At 46.7% G+C, this 20316-nt stretch overlaps 1 protein-coding gene across 1 annotated transcript in view; it reads left to right on the top strand.

Annotated features, from left to right (window-relative positions):
* CENPH (centromere protein H) overlaps nt 1–2279 on the top strand; it is a 32953-nt gene extending 30674 nt beyond the window's left edge. The window contains exon 9 of the mRNA XM_069749730.1: nt 2022–2279. Within this exon, the coding sequence (XP_069605831.1) occupies nt 2022–2117 (96 nt within the window). The 3' untranslated portion in view covers nt 2118–2279. The remainder of the gene's footprint in view (nt 1–2021) is intronic.
* Nucleotides 2280–20316: the final 18037 nt, after the last annotated feature.

Genomic DNA, 20316 nt, shown 5'->3' on the forward strand with positions numbered 1-20316 from the left:
TCCTGTGTCCCCCAATTAGAGGCTAAGAGAAAGATGTTACGGTGAGTACACAAAAATCTCCTTTTTCACAATTGATGCGCCACTTTATATTGGATGTGAATCTGCACCCCAAGATGATTATTCAGTGCTCCCACTGTCTGATGTGCTAGCACCACAGCAGAGAGGGAGTGCTGTCAGTTTGCCGCAGCTCCATTAACCCCTTACATGACACAGATACTAGTGACCGTGGCATGTAAGGAGTTTGACAGAGGAAGATAACTCCATGTTATAGCAATCTGTGTCCTAACACTGTCCACTCATCTGCAGCATCTAACCATTCTGCCCTTTTTTACATGCATTTTTTGGGAAGTTATCACACCTAGAGCATGCACTCAGAAGCCAGTTTCACAAACCAGGAGTCAGACCTGCTGAAGGAAAATAGTGTGTGAAAGTGACGCAGATTTACTAAAACTGTCTACAGTATAACTTGGCACTAGGCAGTCTGACTCTGCTATATTACCATGTGCTATATTCCCTATTGGGTTATGTGCACATGTTGAGTATTTGTAGCAGATTTTTCTGTACCAAAAACTATGTTGGCAGAAAAAGTGCTGCATAAAATACGCACATTTGTGACCTATCTTTACATGCGTTTTGTTTAATTTTTTTTTTCTCATTCATTTAAATGGGTGAGAAATACTGAAAGAATTGACATGCTGCAAAAATGATCTGTTGGTTTGAATTCACAACAAAAAAATAAGCAAACTGTACATGATGCTAAAGAATATTTCAGTTTGCTGGTGATGCAAAGTGCAGAGGAAAAAAGGAAGCGTGTAAACAAGCTCTTGGTCAACTTGTGGCAAAATTTTGCTACTGTGTCGCACATCCAGCCATGCTTCCTTTCCAGCTGAGCAATATTCTCTTGTTGAACGAGTCAGAAAAAGTGGTTAAAACGCGTAATTAATGTTGTGTACTGGCTATAAGACAAGATTTTAGAACAGCCAAACTGTTGGCATAATTAACCCCTTCACAACGGACGATTATAAATAAACGTCCGGGCTTGCTGGACCCGGGGGGCAGTCCGGTCGAAGAGGTATCGCAGTTCTGGTCTGGCGCCTCCCATCTTCTTGCGATGTCGCCCTCCTGCTTGCTTCACAGGCTCCCCGGCATCGCGCTCCTGCACAGGTGGACTTCTCTGCCCTGTTGAGGGAAGACCAAAGTACTGCAGTGTGCAGGCACCGGGCCTCTCTGACCTTTCCTGGCGCCTGCGCACTGAACAGAGGCCAGAAAGAGTAACTCTGCTGCCTCTTTGTAGAGAATTGATCCCTCAGGGGTTTCATCTGTCACGGCACTCGGAGATTTAAATGGAATCCCCCAAGTAAGTGCTCAGCGTAGAGCGCCGGATAAATGTGATCCCAAACGTTATGTAAAATGTTCCCAATTAAAGTTTCAACTCAATCCACAAAAAAAGCAAGTCCCCACTACGGGCCGTCATCTGTCAATGGAAATATAGGGGGCTTCCACGTTACTGGTAGTACAAAGGCTCTGGAAAAGCTAAATGGTGCCTCACCTGCCAAAAGAAATCTCCCAAATCCAAATGCCCCCCTTCCATCTGAGCCCCAGTGTGCCTAAACCACATTTAGTGTCCACATCTTTGGCATTTCTGTAGCGAGGAGAGCCCTCCTAATCTACAGGGTGATATATTTAGCAGTGGGTTTCATCTACTCTCTTTGCTCACCAATAGAAGTTTTTATGTAAGGGGTTATTGCCAATGTTGAGCTTTCTGTCCAGGCTCCAACCATTGGACTTGGAGCTATGGGAACAACCGAGATAAGCAGAGCTGTGGGGTCTCTGTGACTCGGGAGCTGCCGTAGGGATGTTCGTGTTTGACAAGTGATAAACTGTCTGATGTGTAAAGATCTCTGATTGCTGTCGATGAATGACCTGTCAGAGCAGTCAAAATCCAATTATACTTTAAAATAAAGATGTTCTGTAAAAGACCATATTTTCACTAACTTCATTTTCCCCTTCTCTTTCTTCAGAGATTGATTCTCAGCAGCGGTGTAAACTGGGCAGAAGATCCAAACCTGAAGGAGATTTTGCTCAAAATGGGCGAGAAGAATCCACCCTGTTCTTAATTGTCTTAACAGTTTTATTTTGCAATATTTTATTGAAATAGGTTTTTTAATGTTCATCGTTTTTATCTTGTATCTGGTTTTGTTACACTTTTAATCTGTTCTTTTTTTTTTTTTTATTTAAATAGATTTTTATTAAGAATAAACATTACATTTTCATCCATCTTTCAATTTGTTACATACAAAGTTTCCCCATTTTCGAACCCCCCCCCCAATGACAGCTCCTCTCCATTAGAACTTCTATATCTGGCATTGATGACTCTATAAGCCGCTTAACTCCCTTATAACCGTTTATTCGTCTAGCAGTTTCCACCATTCAAAGGCCCTCAGCCTCCCATTCCCTTTATCAACTCATCCCAGCTCGAGCCACGGAGACCACATTTTGTCAAACGTTTCTATTTTCCCGCGTCTCTTGTAAACCCCCTTTTCCAGTTTGAGACCGTGTTTTACATATTGCAGGAATTCACCCCTTGCAGGCGGTTCCTCCTTAATCCAGTTCCGTGCTATCACTTTCCGAGCCATATATAATAGCCTAGCAATTGCTATCCTCCAGGTGTTATCCACTCCAATTTCATCCACATATCCCAATAAGCACACTATCGGGTCTCTCGGAACCCTACATCTATACGCGCCTTCCACACGACTCAGAACTACCAGCCAGAAAGCTGCCAGTCTTGGACACGTCCACATCATGTGATATATTCCTGCATTCTCAGTCCCACATCTCAGGCATTCAGAGTCAGCACGCAACCCCGCTTTATGCAAAACTTCCGGAGATTTATAGACTCTGTGCAAGATGTAAACCCAAAAAGAATAGGAGCAAAATGAACCTATCAAATAACTTCCAAAGTAAGACCCAAGCAGACAACTAAACATGAATAAAAAAGAACCACTTGAAAAGATAATAAATAACGAATCCAAAAACCATAATGTACAAATATCAATAATTTTATTAGAGACACCAATCCAGACTAACACAGAAACATAATAAAAAACATAAACAACAAATTAAAAACCAGAGGGAGCAGAGCACCACTCATAATCTGAACCATCAATCAAGAAAATACCATATGTTATACAATTCCTACTTCCATATAAGGGGAAATATATACCAAATTTCATAAATCTAAACAAATAAATAAAGTGCCTATAAATATTTAATCCAATCCAGGTAGTATTACATAAAGTGCATAAGTAAGTGGTGCTGCTGCTGCCCTGCACTCCGTGGGAAATGAATTTGGGTTAGTATATGGAGACTTCTCCTCTTACTATGTGCTGGTTACCGTCCTATTAGGGAATACTATAGGTAATGTCACTAGGTGCACTTTATTCAGAGGTTATATATACTCTATTACTTATGCACTTTATGTAATACTACCTGGATTGGATTAAATATTTATAGGCACTTTGTTTATTTATTTGTTTAGATTTATGAAATTTGGTATATATTTCCCCTTATATGGAAGTAGGAATTGTATAACATATGGTATTTTCTTGAATGATGGTTCATATTATGAGTGGTGCTCTGCTCCCTCTGGTTTTTAATTTGTATTTTATGTTTTTTATTATGTTTCTGTGTTAGTCTGGATTGGTGTCTCTAATAAAATTATTGATATTTGTACATTATGGTTTTTGGATTCGTTATTTATTATCTTTGCAAGTGGTTCTTTTTTATTTCTGTGCAAGATGTATAGCTGCGATAGCCTATACGGCTCACTTAATGATACTCGTGGAACCCACTCCAATACCGCCTCCCAGGTTTCATTCTCTATTGGGCCTAGATCTCTCTCCCACTTAGCTCTCGCTTTTATAGGAAAATCCAACAAATATGTATACAATAGGTCTTTATACAGGGTGGAAATGACTCCCCTTGTAGTCCCGTCACCACACACATATTCCAAAACTATGTCTTCGTGAATCCTAATGCCAGCGCCCCTGTTTTGAGCTCCAAAGGCGTGCCTCATCTGAGCATATTGATACTCCCCAGAAGATCTCAGTCCAAACTCCCCCTGTAGCTGGGAAAAGGATTTTAACACTCGTTGTTGAACTATCTGACTAACATAGCAGATTCCCTTAGCCTGCCACTCTGTCAGCACCCCCAGAGCCGCAAACTCCACTAAATTATTATTAAACCATATCGGTGTGAATTTAGTCAATCCCGTAACCCCCCGAATCTGCCGCAATCTAATCCACAACTTACGTATCAGAAACATAGTTGGATACAATTTTCCCAAAGAGCCATCCTCCAAACACTGCACCACCGGGCGTCGGTTTGTCACCCCCTCCATCAAGCGTTGTACCGCACTGGAGGACGCCTCCCGCGCCCAGCCCTTCAAATGCTGACTTTGGGCTGCAAGAAAACAGGATTTTTGGTTGCTTACCGTAAAATCTGTTTCTCAGAGCCTTCATTGGGGGACACAGGAACCATGGGTGTATGCTGCTGCCACTAGGAGGCTGACACTATGCAAATAAAAAAGTTAGCTCCTCTGCAGTGTACACCCCACCGACAGGAAGTAGGATATTCAGTTAGTGAGAAAGCAGTAGGAGAAACAACGTGTAAAAGAGAGAGAATAATAATAAACTATTTATTTAGCGCCAACAAATTCCACGGCGCTCCACAGATTAATAGTTTCAAACACTCAGAGTGTTCAAAGAACCCAAACGTAAACAGAGCTGTTCAACTTGGGAGGGTGCTGTATCCCCCAATGAAGGCTCTGAGAAACAGATTTTACGGTAAGCAACCAAAAATCCTGTTTTCTCTATCTCCTTTCATTGGGGGACACAGGAACCATGGGACGTCCCAAAGCAGTCCCTGGGGTGGGAAAACAGACTTCGATCAGGTCCGAGGACTCACCACTGCCACCTGCAGGATCCTTCTGCCCCGGCTGGCGTCCGCCGAAGCATAGGTATAGACCTTGTAAAGTTCGGCGAAACGTATGGATGGAAGACCAGGTTGCCGCTTTGTAAAGCCGTCGGGCGAAAGCCCAGTGATGTACCGCACAGGAAGTGCCGACTGCCCGGGTAGAGAGAGTCCTTATCTCAGGAGGGGGGCACTGTTCTTGACCCGGTAAGCTTCCAAAATTGCTGTTCTGATGCAGCGAGCAATAGTCGCCTTGGAAGCCGGCTGGCCTCTACGCGCTCCATCAGGGATGGCGAAAAGAGAATCTATCAGAAAGCGGCTGTGCTAGCCAGGGAGATCCTCACTGCCCTGACGAGGTCCAGCCTGTTCAACGATCGCTCCAGAGGATGAGTCGAAGATGGACAAAAGGAAGGTAGAACGATGTCCTCGTTGAGGTGGAAAGGTGAAAACCACCTCGGGAAGGAAGGAAGGCGGAGGCCTGGTACCACCTTGTCCTGGTGGAAAAACAAGAAAGGAGGTCGGCAAGAACTGGCCGCCAACTCGGAAACGCAGCGGATGATGGACACGAGAAAAGCCACCTTCCGAAATAGAACTGACAGGGAAAACTCCCTGAGAGGCTCAAAAGGGGGGAACCCCTAAGAACATCCAACACAACCCTTAAATCCCATGAATCCACAGAGGCTCTGTACGGGGGGACAGCGAGGGCTACTCCTTGAAGGAAGGTCTTAACCTGTGGCTAAGAAGATAACGTCTTCTGAAAGAGAAGAGCGCAGAAACCTGGCCCTTTAGGGCGCTAGATCGAAGCCCCACTCCAGTCCTGCCTGAAGGAAAACCAAATGAAAGGCAGGGAGAAGAACATAGGTGAAAAGCGGTTGGACTCGCACCAACGAAAGTAAGCCGTCCAGGTACGATAGTAGATCCTGGAAGACGAAGGCTTCCTAGCCTGGATTATAGTGTGACTCATCCGGGCCGAAAGGCCGGACGCTCTTAGAACTGTGGTATCCACAGCCGCGCCGTTAAACTGAGCGACAGATAATTCGGGTGGCAGATCGGACCCTGAGACAGCAGATCAGGTCTGGAAGGCGCCAGAGGGCATCCGCGAGAAGGTTGTCGATCTCCGCAAACCAAGAACTCCTGGGCCAATCCGGGACGATCAGAATAACCGGCACCCCTTCCGCCTTGATCTTTTTCGACAGCTTGGGAAGCAAAGGAAGGGGTGGGAACCGATAGGGGAGCACGAACTGCGACCAAGGAATGGCCAGAGTGTCAACACCCCTGCGAGAGGAACGCGGGACCTTGGGACGACCCGAGGGACCTTCCTGTTCAATCGGGACGCCGTGAGGTCCACCTCTGGAGTCCTCCATCGAAGAGCAATCCGATAGGAGACCTCCTGAAGTAAGGACCATTCCCCTGCCGCGAGACCCTCGCGGCTGAGGAAGTCGGCAGCCTAAATGTCCACGCCGGGGAAAAGCACTGCGGATCTCACCAGATCTCTGTCCAAAGCAGGATCCTGGAACCTCGGCCGAGGCCAGAGAACTCCGAGTCCACCCCTGGTGGTTGACATATGCCACTGCTGTGGCATTGTCTGTCTGGATTCGAATTGGCAGGCTCCTGAGAATCCTTACCCAGTGAAGGAAAGACAGAAAGATGATCCGGAACTCGAGGACATTGATCGGCAAAGAGGACTCCTGCACCGACCAACAACCCTGAAAAGAACTGGTGACAAAGCCCCGCGCCTCAGCCGAGCACGCTGTCGTCACCACCTGCCAGGAAACTGGAAGGAAGGATATGCTGTGAAGGATCTGCTCTGGAATAAGAGAAGTTACCTCGGCCACCAGTCGAGGAACCGTTTGACCCGGGAGAAAGCCGGATCGGACGATGCAGGGAGAAGACAGGCCTGTCCCCCTGTGATAGAATAGCCTGCTGAAGAAGTCTTGAATGAAACAGGCGAAGGGAAAATCGCTTCCGATGTTGAAACCAACCTCCTTAGGACCTTTATGGCCCATCGGAAAGGAGGGGAGCCGAGAACCCTGGAGTAAGCGAACTTCCCGACAAAGGAGGGATATCTTGTCTTCAGGAAGGAAGACTCTGGTCCGACAAGTGTCGAAGAACATGCCCAGAAATACGAGGCGCTGAGAAAGAACAAGACGGGACGTCTTCCTCTTGACGAGCCACCCGCAACGACTAGAGTGTCGGGGAAGATGGATAGACTTTCGGGAGCCTGAAACCGAAATTCCTGAGCCTCTATGGAAGCGATTACTGAACAAGGGAATTTCATCCTGAAATGTCTCAGACAAAACTTCCTGTTCAGCAATTTGAGATCCGGACTGGGACGAACCTTGTTGTCCTCTTCCGGTACAAAGAGATTCGAAGAGAAGCCTGTGAACCATTGAACCGTTCTTTTTCTTGGACGGGAACGATTAACCCGGCTTTGAGGAGAGACGCGATGGCTGCGAAGAAACCCGGAACTAGAGCAGGGTCTCTTGGAGGTCGGGATTCAAAGAAACAATCCCGGGGTCATGAAACGAACTCTATCTTGTATCCCAAGGATACAACTTCCCTGACCCATGTGTCCTCCACCGAGGAGATCCAGACGTCCCTGAAGAAGTGGAGACGGCCGCCCAGCCTGGGAGGTGGGCTGACTACTAGCCGAGAGTCATGCCGAGGTGGTTCTTCCAGTCCTGGACCTGGAGGATCTACCCTGGGAGAAGTGAGGACGCCAGGAAGGAGTGGGCCTAAAGGATACCGTCTTCTCTTGATGGGCTTGTGGCCTCTGTTGCTGCTGGGAGAAGTAATTTGATGCCGCGAAGCGCCGAAAGGGCCGAAAAGACCGAAATTGACGTCTAGGAGGAGGGCGTCAAGGCTTGGCCTGGGGAAGAAGGGAACTCGTGTCCCCTGTAGCGTCCTTAATAATTTGGTCTAGCTTAGAACCAAAGGGACGAGACCCCTGAAAAGGCAGGCTGGTAAGGGACTTTTTAGAAGACAATTCCGCCTGCCAGGCCTTAAGCCAAACGGTTCGGCGGATGGCAACCGCGTTGCTGGACGCCTGAGCCGCACAAGACGCGGCGTCCAGGGAGGCGGAGACCAGATATTCACCCGCGTGAGAAATCTGGTTGGCAAGTTCCGCCAGCTGTCCGGATGGAACCCCGTCCAGAATGCCCTGATGGAGCTGTTTGGCCCATTTTGGAAATGGATTTTGAAACCCAAGTGGAAGCAAATGCCGGCAAAGGCTAGCTGAGGCCGCTTCAAAGGCTGATTTCGCGAAAGATTCTATGACTCTATCGTTAGAAACCTTCAGAGATGCTCCGCCAGACAGTGGGAGGACTGTGTTGGTGGACAGTCTGGAAACTGGAGGGTCCACCGAAGGGGAGACAGTCCAATTAGCGGTGAGCTCCGGAGAAAGGGGATATAAAACGCCAAGTCGCTTTCTTCTCTGAAAGCGTCTGGTCGTGTTCTCTCTTTCTCTGGTCATAATCTCGAATTCCGGGTGAGGAGCGAAAAACTTGGAAGGTGGTTTAGCTCGTCTAAACGAAACCGCCTGATCTGCAGGTTCCGTAGAGGACTCCTTGATGTCTCAGGTAGATTTATCGCTTCAATGAGATTCTGAGCCATATCCCTCATGGTAGCGATTTGGTTCGAATCCAGCTCCGAAACATCCTCCGAAGGTGCATCAGAGAACGCCTCACCTGACTTGGGGGAGGAGGATCGGGAGGACGCCGACCTCAGAGGAGGACCGAGTGGCGAGATGGAGCGAGAAGAGGACTCAGACCGTCGTTCCTGTCTGGACCTTTTGCGGCTAGCCATGGAGGGTTCGGATGGAGGTTCCTGCGACCTGCTGACTACTGTGGGGTTCTGCAGGGGAAGCCGATCCAGCACGGACACCAAAGTTTAAGACACCCGAGTTAGGTCGGCCACCGATTGTGACAGAGCGGAAGCCCAGTCTGGGATGGGGGTATCACTCTTGGGCGGATCGGCCGGGGGATCCTGGGCGGTGGGAACAATCGGGTTGCTGCAGGCCTGACAGAGCGGTAGAAGAGGAAGAAGTAGGAGGACGAGAGCGGCCCCCTTTAGAGTTAGACATGTTGGAGAGGTCCCTGAAGAAAATGACAGTGGGGCAGAGGGGGGTGTCAGTCTGCGGATGTCCCGCTTGTGTGGATCTCCGGAGAAAATGAGTGGAGCTCCTGCCCTGCGACCTCTGGTGCTGCAATCCGCGCAGGTGTGCTGTTAAGAAAGCACACTGCTAGGACCGGACTTATGAGCACGCTTGTGTGCTAGGATCTTGGTCCTGGAGAGGGATCTATGAGGATACGGGGTGGCAGTACACGCCATACTCATAGTCCGCATTGTGGGATTACAGGTATGACTGCTCACCCTGTATCCCTTCCGGAAAACCTGAAAAGAAACGACGCACATTGAGGTAGATAAGGGTCTAATAAAAGACCCGTGTCCACCTCCTACTGACACGAAGCTAAACTGAATATCCTACTTCCTGTCGGTGGGGTGTACACTGCAGAGGAGGAGCTAACTTTTTAATTTGCATAGTGTCAGCAGCATACACCCATGGTTCCTGTGTCCCCCAATGAAAGGCGATAGAGAAAGTATAATTCAGGGTTGGGCAAAGCCAAACCCCCATCTTCCTTGGGTCGCTGAAGCGTCTCCAGGCTAATACGTGGGTATTGCCTCCCCCATATCAAGCTTCTAAAAAGAGCATTAATCTGACGAAATTTCCCACGTGGGATCCAAACTGGTTATGAAGGACGTAAAGTATTTTGGGCATCAGCACCATTTTAATAAGATTAACCCTACCTACCACTGATAAGTGTAACTTATTCCACGCATCCACTTTTGCCTTGAGCACTCCCATGACAGGAGTCAAATTCCTATGTAAAAACTCCGTAACTGGCACCGAAATCCATATCCCAAGGTATTTAAAATGAGATGCCACCTTAAGCCGCCCCTCTCCCAATGGCTCACTCACATTCTCTCCCACACCATCTACCTTAAACAGGACCGATTTATCCCAATTTATCGTCAGCCCCGACAAGGAACCAAATCTCTCAATGATCTCAATGGCCCCTCTCAAGGAGTCATCCGGGTCAGCCAGAAACAACAAAATGTCGTCCGCATACAACACTATCTTTTCCTCAACACTCCCATATCTAAAAGCAGGGACCCCATCAGACTGTCGAATCTTGGCGGCCAGGGGCTCCACAGCCAGAGCAAACAGAAGAGGCGAAAGCGGACATCCCTGTCTCGTGCCTCTAGCCAACTTTATAGGCTGAGATAGTTACCCGTTTACTCTGATTCTAGCCGTCGGTAATGAATATAGCAACTGAATCCAAGACACAAACTGCGGTCCAATACCCATACACTTCAACACCTGCCAGAGATATCCCCACTCCACACTGTCAAACGCCTTATGGGCATCCAAGGACGCAATAACCCTCTGGCCACAGTTGTCAGACTTCAGCTGCAAATTCATATACAGCCTCCGCAGATTAACCGCAGTAGATCTATCAGGCATAAAGCCAGACTGATCCGGATGCACAAGGTTAGTAATGACACTAGACAGACGGGAAGCCAACACCCTGGCCAAAAGCTTGACATCAATGGTTAACAGAGAGATTGGGCGATATGACTCAGGTTTCCCCAAATCCTTATCCTCCTTCGGAATAACCACTACAATGGCCTCTCTCATAGAGGCAGGGAGGCACCCCTGACACTTAGCTTCCTCCAGTACCAACTTTAGTCTGGGAATTAACACTTCTCCCAAGCTTTTATAAATTTCAACTCCAAGCGCCTTCCCATTGGCCATGGACTTCAGCGCCCGACTCAGTTCCTCCTCCGTGATAGGGGCTTCCAAGCTCTCCCTATCCACCTCACTCAATTTCGGCAGCCCCAGACTCTAAGAAAGTCTCTATCTCCGGCCGACCCATCAACCCGGGAGGAATATAAGTCCGCGTAGAAGTCCGCGAAAACCTTTATAATCTCAGATGTTTCAGATATCTTGCTTCCACCAACAGATGTATGTTCACAAATGATTGCTCACATTAGTATAACACTCATCCCTCCCAGCCGGGGTGAAGTACCAACTAGAAATATACCCTCACTACTAGTGTGAACCAAAGACACAATGTCCACACTGCGGTACTAGATTAAAATAACAATTTATTAGAATCAAATATAAAACATGTAAAAATACATAACTACAAGTTCAAGAAATGGTACAGAAAATCCACAAAAGAGGGACACGAATGCCATAGGCAATTACCAAAACCAACTATGCACTAACACCTACATAATAGTTAACCCTCAACTAAGCCAGTTGAGGCTTGCAGAGGATGCCCCACAGTGGAAGGCGGTAGGAACCACTACTGTTCAAATCGGGTATATGAATCGTCCGGGCAAAAAATAGCCCATAAATAATAGTGCTACCCTAACAGGAGTAGCTAAGCTGTAAATACCCACATCTAGAAACCGGTGTTAAAGTAATTATCTGGTGGTGCGTGCAGGGCAAATGCCCCGACGCACGCTTCGCACTATTATTAGCACTATTATTTATGGGCTATTTTTTGCCCGGATGATTCATATACCCGATTTGAACAGTAATGGTCCTACCGCCTTCCACTGTGGGGCATCCTCTGCAAGCCTCAACTGGCTTCGTTGAGGGTTAACTATTATGTAGGTGTTAGTGCATAGTTGGTTTTGGTAATTGCCTATTCCACCAACAGATGTCAACGAGTGGACATATGAGGTATTTCGCTGAGCAGAGGCCACCAACGATAGCATGTGACCCACTGTTTCTCCCTCCTGATAATAAGCCACCCTTTGAAACTCCCGCTTCCTTTCAGCTTTTCCCAACAGAATCTTCTCCATATGATTTTGCGCCGTTCTCAACCTTCTCCCAGCCTCGGAAGTTCCCAATACTACCATCTCGTCTTCTGCAGCCCTCAGCTCAGCCACCGCCACCCTCTCTGCCTCTCTCGTTTTCCGCTTACACCTACTAATATCTCTAAATAGTAGCCCTCTCAGGTACGCCTTCATTGCATCCCAAACAGTAAGAGCGTCTGTACTCCCATCATTTAAAACAAAGAATTTCACCACCTCCTTTCCTATACATTCCAAATCAATACTATGTAACCAATTAGGATGGATCTTCCATTCTCTCCCGTTTGCGGCCTGTGTCCCCAACAATTTAAACTCCACCTCAATTGGACTGTGATCCGAAAGGGCCCTTGGCAGGTAACGCACCTCCCCTACTATTGTGTCTAACACGATTACCCAGCGCCATGTCAATTCTGGACAACGTAGCATGAGCCGGTGAATAACATGAATACCCTCTCTCCCCAACATGTCTAACTCTCCATAGGTCAATCATACCTATTTCACGAACATAGGTACCAAATGTTGTAGTGTGCCCCCCCGACCTGTTCTGGGTGTTCTTATTCTTATCCCAAAAATCATCACAAATATTATTCAAGTCCCCAATAATTAATAGTGGTAGCGGCCCCCATCATTCCACCTTCTCCAACACCTCTCTAATCTTTCTGCTTGAATATGGAGGTGGAATATACATTGCCGCAATGCACACCCTCACTCCATATAATATACATTGTATCACCACATACTGACCATCCACATCCACGCATACCATCATCTCTTCATACTGCACTCCCACTGGTACCAATACTGACACACCCCTTGAGTACGTCGAAAAGGTAGAATGATACCCCTTCTGAATCCATCGTCTATTTAGTACGTTCACCTTCTCCCGTACCAAGTGCGTCTCCAGCAGACATATCATAGAAGCCCGTTGATCCCTTGCATATTGCAAACTCGCAGCTCGCCTAGACTTATCCGCCAGACCTCTCACATTCCAACTCAGTATCTTAAAGCGGCCCCCTATCCTGTGACTCATCATCTTTAGTTTTGTTGTTACTCCCGGTCATGAGCTGTCTAACTTCCCTCACCCCCCCCTACCCAAAACCCCCCTCCCCCCTCTATCCCCCCAATACTATACATTCTGCCTCTTATCAAGAGTGGGGCACCATCACCCATTGCGAACACTCTTGTTAACATAACCTTCTCCATCCGCCTCCCACTACCATTTATAACAAAATTCGGTGCAGTTCTCAAAAGAATAAAAGATTCCAACTTGTATTAAATTGCAAATGCAAGGAAACTAAATAAACTTATAGAACGCCACAAACCCCTCCTCCCCTGTATCCAGCAGCCATTTCAGCACTCCCAGGCCATTTACTTAGTAATGCCCGGCTCCACCCTCAAACTTTCACATCCCCATAACCAATATACTGTCAGTCACCAATCTCTTTTCCTTTTGACAGTGAAATATCCCCCGTCCGGATCACTCCATATTTTCAATCTCCTTTTCCCTTAAGCCTTTTAGCATTGAGATCAATCCACTGGGTAGCGTACTCCGGCGTCTGGAAAAAATGAATTTTATCAAACGCGACCACTCTTAGTCGTGCCGGAAACATCATGGAGTATTGCACTCCCAGTTCTCTCAGCCGTCTCTTGATACCCGTGAACATCATCCGTTGTTTCTGGACCAGGGCGGAATAGTCGGGGTAGATAGCAATTCTTTGACCTCCAATTATCAAATTCGTCGTATCTCTAGCCTTCCTCAGGATAATGTCTCTGTCTCTGTAATTTAGAATTTTGGCAAGCATGAAACGGGGATTCGCTCCAGGGACAGGTGGTTTCGGTGGGACCCTGTGAGCTCTCTCTACTGCAAACACTTTTGTCAGCGCTGCATCACCAAAGGTCTCCAACAGCCAGCTTTCGATATACTCCGTGGGATTCCTCCCCTCAGTTTTTTCAGGGATACCCACTATACGTATGTTATTTCTTCTGGACCTATTCTCCAGATCCTCATTTTTTGCAGCTAGCTCTGATATTGCTTGAGCAAACTTCTCAGCTTTTTGCAGCTGCACTATATGATCTTCCGCAGTGCTCACTCTCTCCTATACAACCCCCACACGTTTGTCAATCTTCTGCAGGGCTGTATTTATCTGGGCTGTGTCACCCTTGACCTCCTGTATCTGCTGGGTCAGGGACTGTTTGCATGAGGACACCAACACGAAAATATCTCTGAGGGTGGGCTCTGCTCCTGGCACCATGTCTTCAGATCCCCCTACTACCACCGCCATGCTGCTATCCCTGCTCCCCTGCTGTACCTCTTGTTCTTCTGCTGGGCTCTCCTCCTCCTCCTCAGTGTCAGCTCCGGCTTCCTCCTCTGCCTCCTCTGCGGCCTCCACCCCAGCGAACTGCTGGAGCTTTGCCGCCACAGCCATACGCTTCTGGCATGCAGCGTTCTCCTTATCCGCCTTCTCCCTGGCGTCGGCGCCATCTTGACCGGTCCCTGCATCCCCAACTCCGGCGTCCTTTTGCCGCCTCCTGGTCATAATTACTGACCCCGGGGCTGCCGCTGTACACCGCCGCCCTCCCGGGACTCTCCAGCTGCCAGTAAGCACCGCAAAACGCCGCTCAGCGGCGACTTATCAGGATTATAATAGTATCAGCAGTGGGAGCGCTCTGTCGCGCGTCTGCTCACATGGACTTTCAGGCCATGCCCCCCTTAAACTGTTCTTAAATATTTAATAAAAAGTTTTTCGTTATGTCTTCTTTCCTAATTTACGGGTCAGGAATTCCCAAGACATACAGTACTACTTTTAGGCTAATGACTTCAATGTTCCGCTCTAGCCCAGATGTCACCTTAGCTAACCAGTGTATGCCCACTATATCTTCCTTCTCTGCCATCTCTCTGCTCCTGCACCACGCCTATCAATTACAGCTACACATTTTACCCAGTCTTAAGTCTATTGACCTTTCATTCCAAGCCCTTCTTACCTCCGGACGCCTTCGTTTAACCCCTTAACGACCGCCAATACTATTATTATTATTTATTATTATAGAGCCATTTATTCCATGGCGCTTTACATGTGAGGAGGGCTATACATAATAAAAACAGGTACAATAATCTTGAACAATGCAAGTCACAACTGGTACAGGAGGAGGGAGGACCCTGGCCACGAAGGCTCACAATCTACAAGGGATGGGTGAGGATACAGTAGGCCAATACGCCTTTTAACAGCGGTAGTTAAGGGTACTTAAACCACAGCGCCATTAATTAAAGGCGCTGTGGAAAAAAGTGTATAGCGCCCCCTAGAGTCGGATTTTCTCCAGGGTCTCAGCTGCTGGGGGTGGCTGAGACCCAGAGAAAGATTCGGGTTGGTTTTTACCAACCCCCGGGTTGCGATCGCCGCTATTAACCGCATAACGGTGATTGCAAAAAAAAACGCAATCTGCCATGTAATTTCTCTGTCCTCCAATGTGATTGCACATCAGAGGACAGAGAAATGGGGTCCCCAATCGCCCCCGATACTTACCAGTGTCCCTGGGTCCTCCTGCTTCCCCCCACGGCCGCTGGCATCTTCCTCCGGTAAGAAAAGGGCGGGCACATGCGCAGTGCGCCCGAGATCTGCCGGCCAGCACCCGGCAGCAATAGGAAGATTTTTGCTATTGGTTAATTTTGGTCACTGTGATAGGGTTTATCACACTGATCAAGCAAAAAAAGTAGTAAATGAACCCTTCCTTTATCACCCCCTTAGTTAGGGAAAAATAATAAAATAAAGAAAATATATTTATTTCCATTTTCCCATGAAGGTTAGAGTTGGGCTAAAGTTAGGGTTAGAGATGGGGTTAGGGTTGAGATTAGGGTTAGGTTTGTGGTTGGGATTAGGGTCAGGGGTGTGTTGGGGTTAGGATTGCTGTTAGAATTGGGGGGGTTTCCACTATTTTGGCACATCAGGGGGTCTCCATTCGCAACATGGCGCCACCATTGATTCCAGCCAATTTTGCGTTCAAAAAGTCAAATGGCGCTCCTTCCCTTCCGAGTTCTGCCGTGCGCCCAAACAGTGGTTTACCCCCACATATGGGGCATCAGCGTACTCAGGACAAATTGGACAACAACTTTCATGGTCTAATTTCTCCTGTTACCCTTGTGAAAATACAAAATTGGGGACTAAAAAAATCATTCTTGTGAATTTCTTTTTTTTTTAACGGCTCTACATTATAAACTACTGTGAAGCACTTGGGGGTTCATAGTTTTCACCACACATCTGGATAAGCTCCTTGAGGGGTCTAGTTTCCAATATTGGGTCACTTGTGGTGGGGTTTCTAATGTTGAGGCACATCAGGGGCTCTGCAAACGCAACATGACGCCCGCAGACCATTCCATCAAAGTCTGCATTTTAAAATGTCACTACTTCCCTTCCGAGCACCGATGTGTGCCCAACAAGTGGTCCCTCCCACGTATGGGGTATCGGCGTACTCAGGACAAATTGCACAACAACTTTGTGGGTCTAATTTCTCCAGTTACCCTTGTGAAAATAAAAATTTGGGGGAGAAAATAATTTTTGTGGGAAAAATACATTTTTTTTGTTTTTATGACTCTACGTTATAAACGTCTGTGAAGCACTTGGGGGTTCAAAGTGCTCACCACACATCTAGATAAGTTCCTTAAGGGGTCTATGTTTCCAAAATGGGGTCACTTGTGGGAGGTTTCCACTGTTTAGGCTCATCAGGGGCTCTCCAAACACGACATGGCGTCCGATCTCCATTCCAGCCAATTCTGCATTGAAAAAGTCAAACGGCGCTCCTCTTCCAAGCTGTTGTGCGCCCAAACAGTGGTTTACCCCCACATATGGGGTATCGGCATACTCAGGACAAGTCGCACAACAAATTTTGTGGTTCATTTTCTCTTTTTACACTTGTGAAATTAAAAAAATGGTAAAATGTTTCTAAAAAAAAAAGGTAAATGTTTTTTTTTTCCTTCCACACTGCTTCATTTCATTTGCTATGAAGCACCTGAAGGGTTAATAAACTTCTTGAAAGTGGTTTTGAGCACCTTGAGGGATGTAGTTTTTAGAATGGTGTCACTTTTGGGTATTTTCTGTGATGTACACCCCTCAGTGACTATAACCCCTTCATGACCTGTGACACAGCGTATGCGTCATTAAAAAGTCGGTGCCAATCCAACCTGTGAGCATATGCTGCATCACAGAATGATCGCGTACCTGCAGATCGGGTGAAAGGGTTAACTCCAATTTCACCCGATCTGCAGGGACAGGGGGAGTGGTACTTCAGCCCGGGGGGGGGGTGGCTTTGCCCCACGTGGCTACAATCGCTCTGATTGGCTGTTTCACTTTCAATAGTCAATCGGAGAAATTTGTAATATTTCAGCAATGAAACTTGGTGAAATATTACAATCCAGCCATGGCCGATGATGCAATATCATCGGCCACGGCTGGAGACCCCGATCTGCCACCGACTGACGGCGGCGATCTGCAGCCGCCGTCAGTGTTTCCTTCCCACCGTTCTGTCCGCTGCCCTAGTCTCCCCTCAGTCCTGTCCAGCGCCCCCCCTCGCAGTCCGATCCTCTGGGGCCCCTCCCGATGTCCGTACGTCTGCTAGGATGGGCGCCGCCATCTTCTAGAATGGGGAGCACATGCGCAGTGCGCCCATTGAATCTGCCTTCCGGCAGATTCGTTCATTCATTTTGATCACTGTGATACATCCTATCACAGTGATCAAAATAATAAAAAAAAGTAAATAACCCCCCTTTATCACCCCCATAGGTAGGGAACATAATAAAATAAAGAAAATATATTTACTTTTATTTTTCCACTAGGGTTAGGGTTATAATTCGGGTTAGGGTTGCAATTAGGGTTGGGGTTAGAATTATGCTATGTGCACATGGTGCGGATTGACCGTTGTGGATTCGTAGCAGTGTTCCATCAGGTTTACAGTACCATGTAAAACTATGGAAAACCAAATCCGCTATGCCCATGGTGCGGAAAATACAGCGCGGACATGCTGCGTTGTATTTTCCACAACATGTCAATTCTTTGTGCGGGTTCTGCAGCGTTTTACATCTGTTCCTCACTAGGAATACGCAGGTGAAATCCGCACAAAAAAAACACTGGAAATCCGCAGGTAAAACGCAGTGTGTTTTACCTGCAGATTTTTAAAAAACGGTGTTGAAAAATCTGCACACGAATCCGCAACGTGGGCACATAGCCTTAGGGTTGGAATTAGGGTTAGAGTTGGAAATAGGGTTAAGGTTAGGGGTGTGTTGGGGTTAGGGATGTGATTAGGGTTAGGGGTGTGTTGGGGCTAGTGATGGAGTTAGAATTGAGGGGTTTCCACTGTTTAGACATATCAGGGGTCTCCAAACGCGACATGGCGCCACCATTGATTCCAGCCAATCTTGCGTTCAAAAAAGTCAAATGGTGCTCCCTCCCTTCTGAGCCCCGACTTGCACCCAAACAGTGGTTTACCCAAACATATGGGGCATAAGTGCACTCAGAAAAAAATGCACAACTCTGGGGGTCTAATTTCTCCTGTTACCCCCTTAGTTAGGGAAAAATAATAAAGTTTAAAAAAATGTATTTATTTCCATTTTCCCGTTAGGGTTGGGGCTAAAGGTAGGGTTGGGGCTAAAGCTAGTGTTTGGATTACATTTACGGTTGGGATTAGGGTTAGGGGTGTAGTTATGGTTGGGATTAGGGTTAGGGGTGTGTTTGGATTAGGATTTCAGTTATAATTGGGGGGTTTCCACTGTTTAGGCACATCAGAGGGTCTTCAAACGCGACATGGCGTCCGATCTCAATTCCAGCCAATTCTGCGTTGAAAAAGTAAAACAGTGCTCCTTCCCTTCCGAGCTCTCCCGTGTGCCCAAACAGGAGTTTACCCCAACATATGGGGTATCAACGTACTCAGGACAAATTGAAAAACAAATTTTGCTGTCCAATTACTCCTGTTACCCTTGTGGAAAAAAAATTAGGGGGGCTAAAAAAATCTTTTGTGGGGAAAAAATGATTTTTTTATTTTTACAGCTCTCCGTTATAAACTTTAGTGAAACACTTGGGGGTTCAAAGTTCTCACAACACATCTAGATAAGTTCCTTTGGGGTCTACATTCCATCGGGGCTCTGCAAACGCAACATGATGCCCGCAGACTATTCCATCAAAGTCTGCATTCCAAATTGCACAACAACTTTTGGGGTCCAATTTCTTTTATTACCCTTGAGAAAAAAACAATTGGGGGCGAAAAGATCATTTTTGTGAAAAAAAAATTTCTCCTGTTACCTTTGGGAAAATACAAAACCAGGAACTAAAAAATAATTTTTGTGGAAAAAAAAAAAAGATTTTTTATTTTCACGGCTCTGTGTTACAAACTGTAGTGAAACACTGGGGGGGTCAAAGTTCTCACAACACATCTAGATAAGGTCCTTGGGGGGTCTAGTTTCCAACATGGGGTCACTTGTGGGGGGTTTCTACTGTTTAGGTACATCTGGGGCTCTGCAAATGCAACGTGACGCCTGCAGACCATTCCATCTAAGTCTGCTTTCCAAACGGTGCTCCTTCCCTTCCGAGCTCTGCCATGAGCCCAAAAGGTGGTTCCCCCCCACATATGGGGTATCAGCGTACTCAGGACAAATTGTACAACAACATTTGGGGTCCAATTTCTCCTGTTACTCTTGGCAAAATACAAAACTAGGGGCTAAAAAATAATTTTTGTGGGAAAAAAAAAAGAAATTTTATTTTCAAGGCTCTGCGTTATAAACTGTAGTGAAACATTTGGAGGTTCAAAGTTTTCACAACACATCTACATAAGTTTCTTAGGGGGTCTTTCCAAAATGGTGTCACTTGTGGGGGGTTTCAATGTTTAGGCACATCAGGGGCTCTCCAAACGCGACATGGCATCCCATCTCAATTCCAGTCAAATTTGCATTGAAAAGTCAGATGGCGCTCCTTTCCTTCCGAGCTCTGCCATGCGCCCAAACAATGGTTTACCCCCACGTATTGGGTATCAGCGTACTCAGGACAAATTTTCGAACAACTTTTGGGGTCCATTTTCTCCTGTTACCCTTGGAAAAATAAAACAAATTGGAGCTGAAATAAATTTTTTGTGAAAAAAAAGTTAAATCTTAATTTTTTTTAAACATTCCAAAAATTCCTGTGAAACACCTGAAGGGTTAATAAACTTCTTGAATGTGGTTTTGAGCACCTTGAGATGTGCAGTTTTTAGAATGGTGTCACACTTGGGTATTTTCTATCCTATAGACACCTCAAAGTGACTTCAAATGTGATGTCCCCCCCAAAAAAAATGGTGTTGTAAAAATAAGAAATTGCTGGTCAACTTTTAACCCTTATAACTCCCTAACAAAAAAATGTTGGTTCCAAAATTGTACTGTTGTAAAGTAGACATGTGGGAAATGTTACTTAAGTATTTTGTGTGACATATGTGTGATTTAAG

This window comes from Ranitomeya imitator, chromosome 1 (genome assembly GCF_032444005.1).
Source record: "Ranitomeya imitator isolate aRanImi1 chromosome 1, aRanImi1.pri, whole genome shotgun sequence".
Taxonomy (NCBI): domain Eukaryota; kingdom Metazoa; phylum Chordata; class Amphibia; order Anura; family Dendrobatidae; genus Ranitomeya; species Ranitomeya imitator.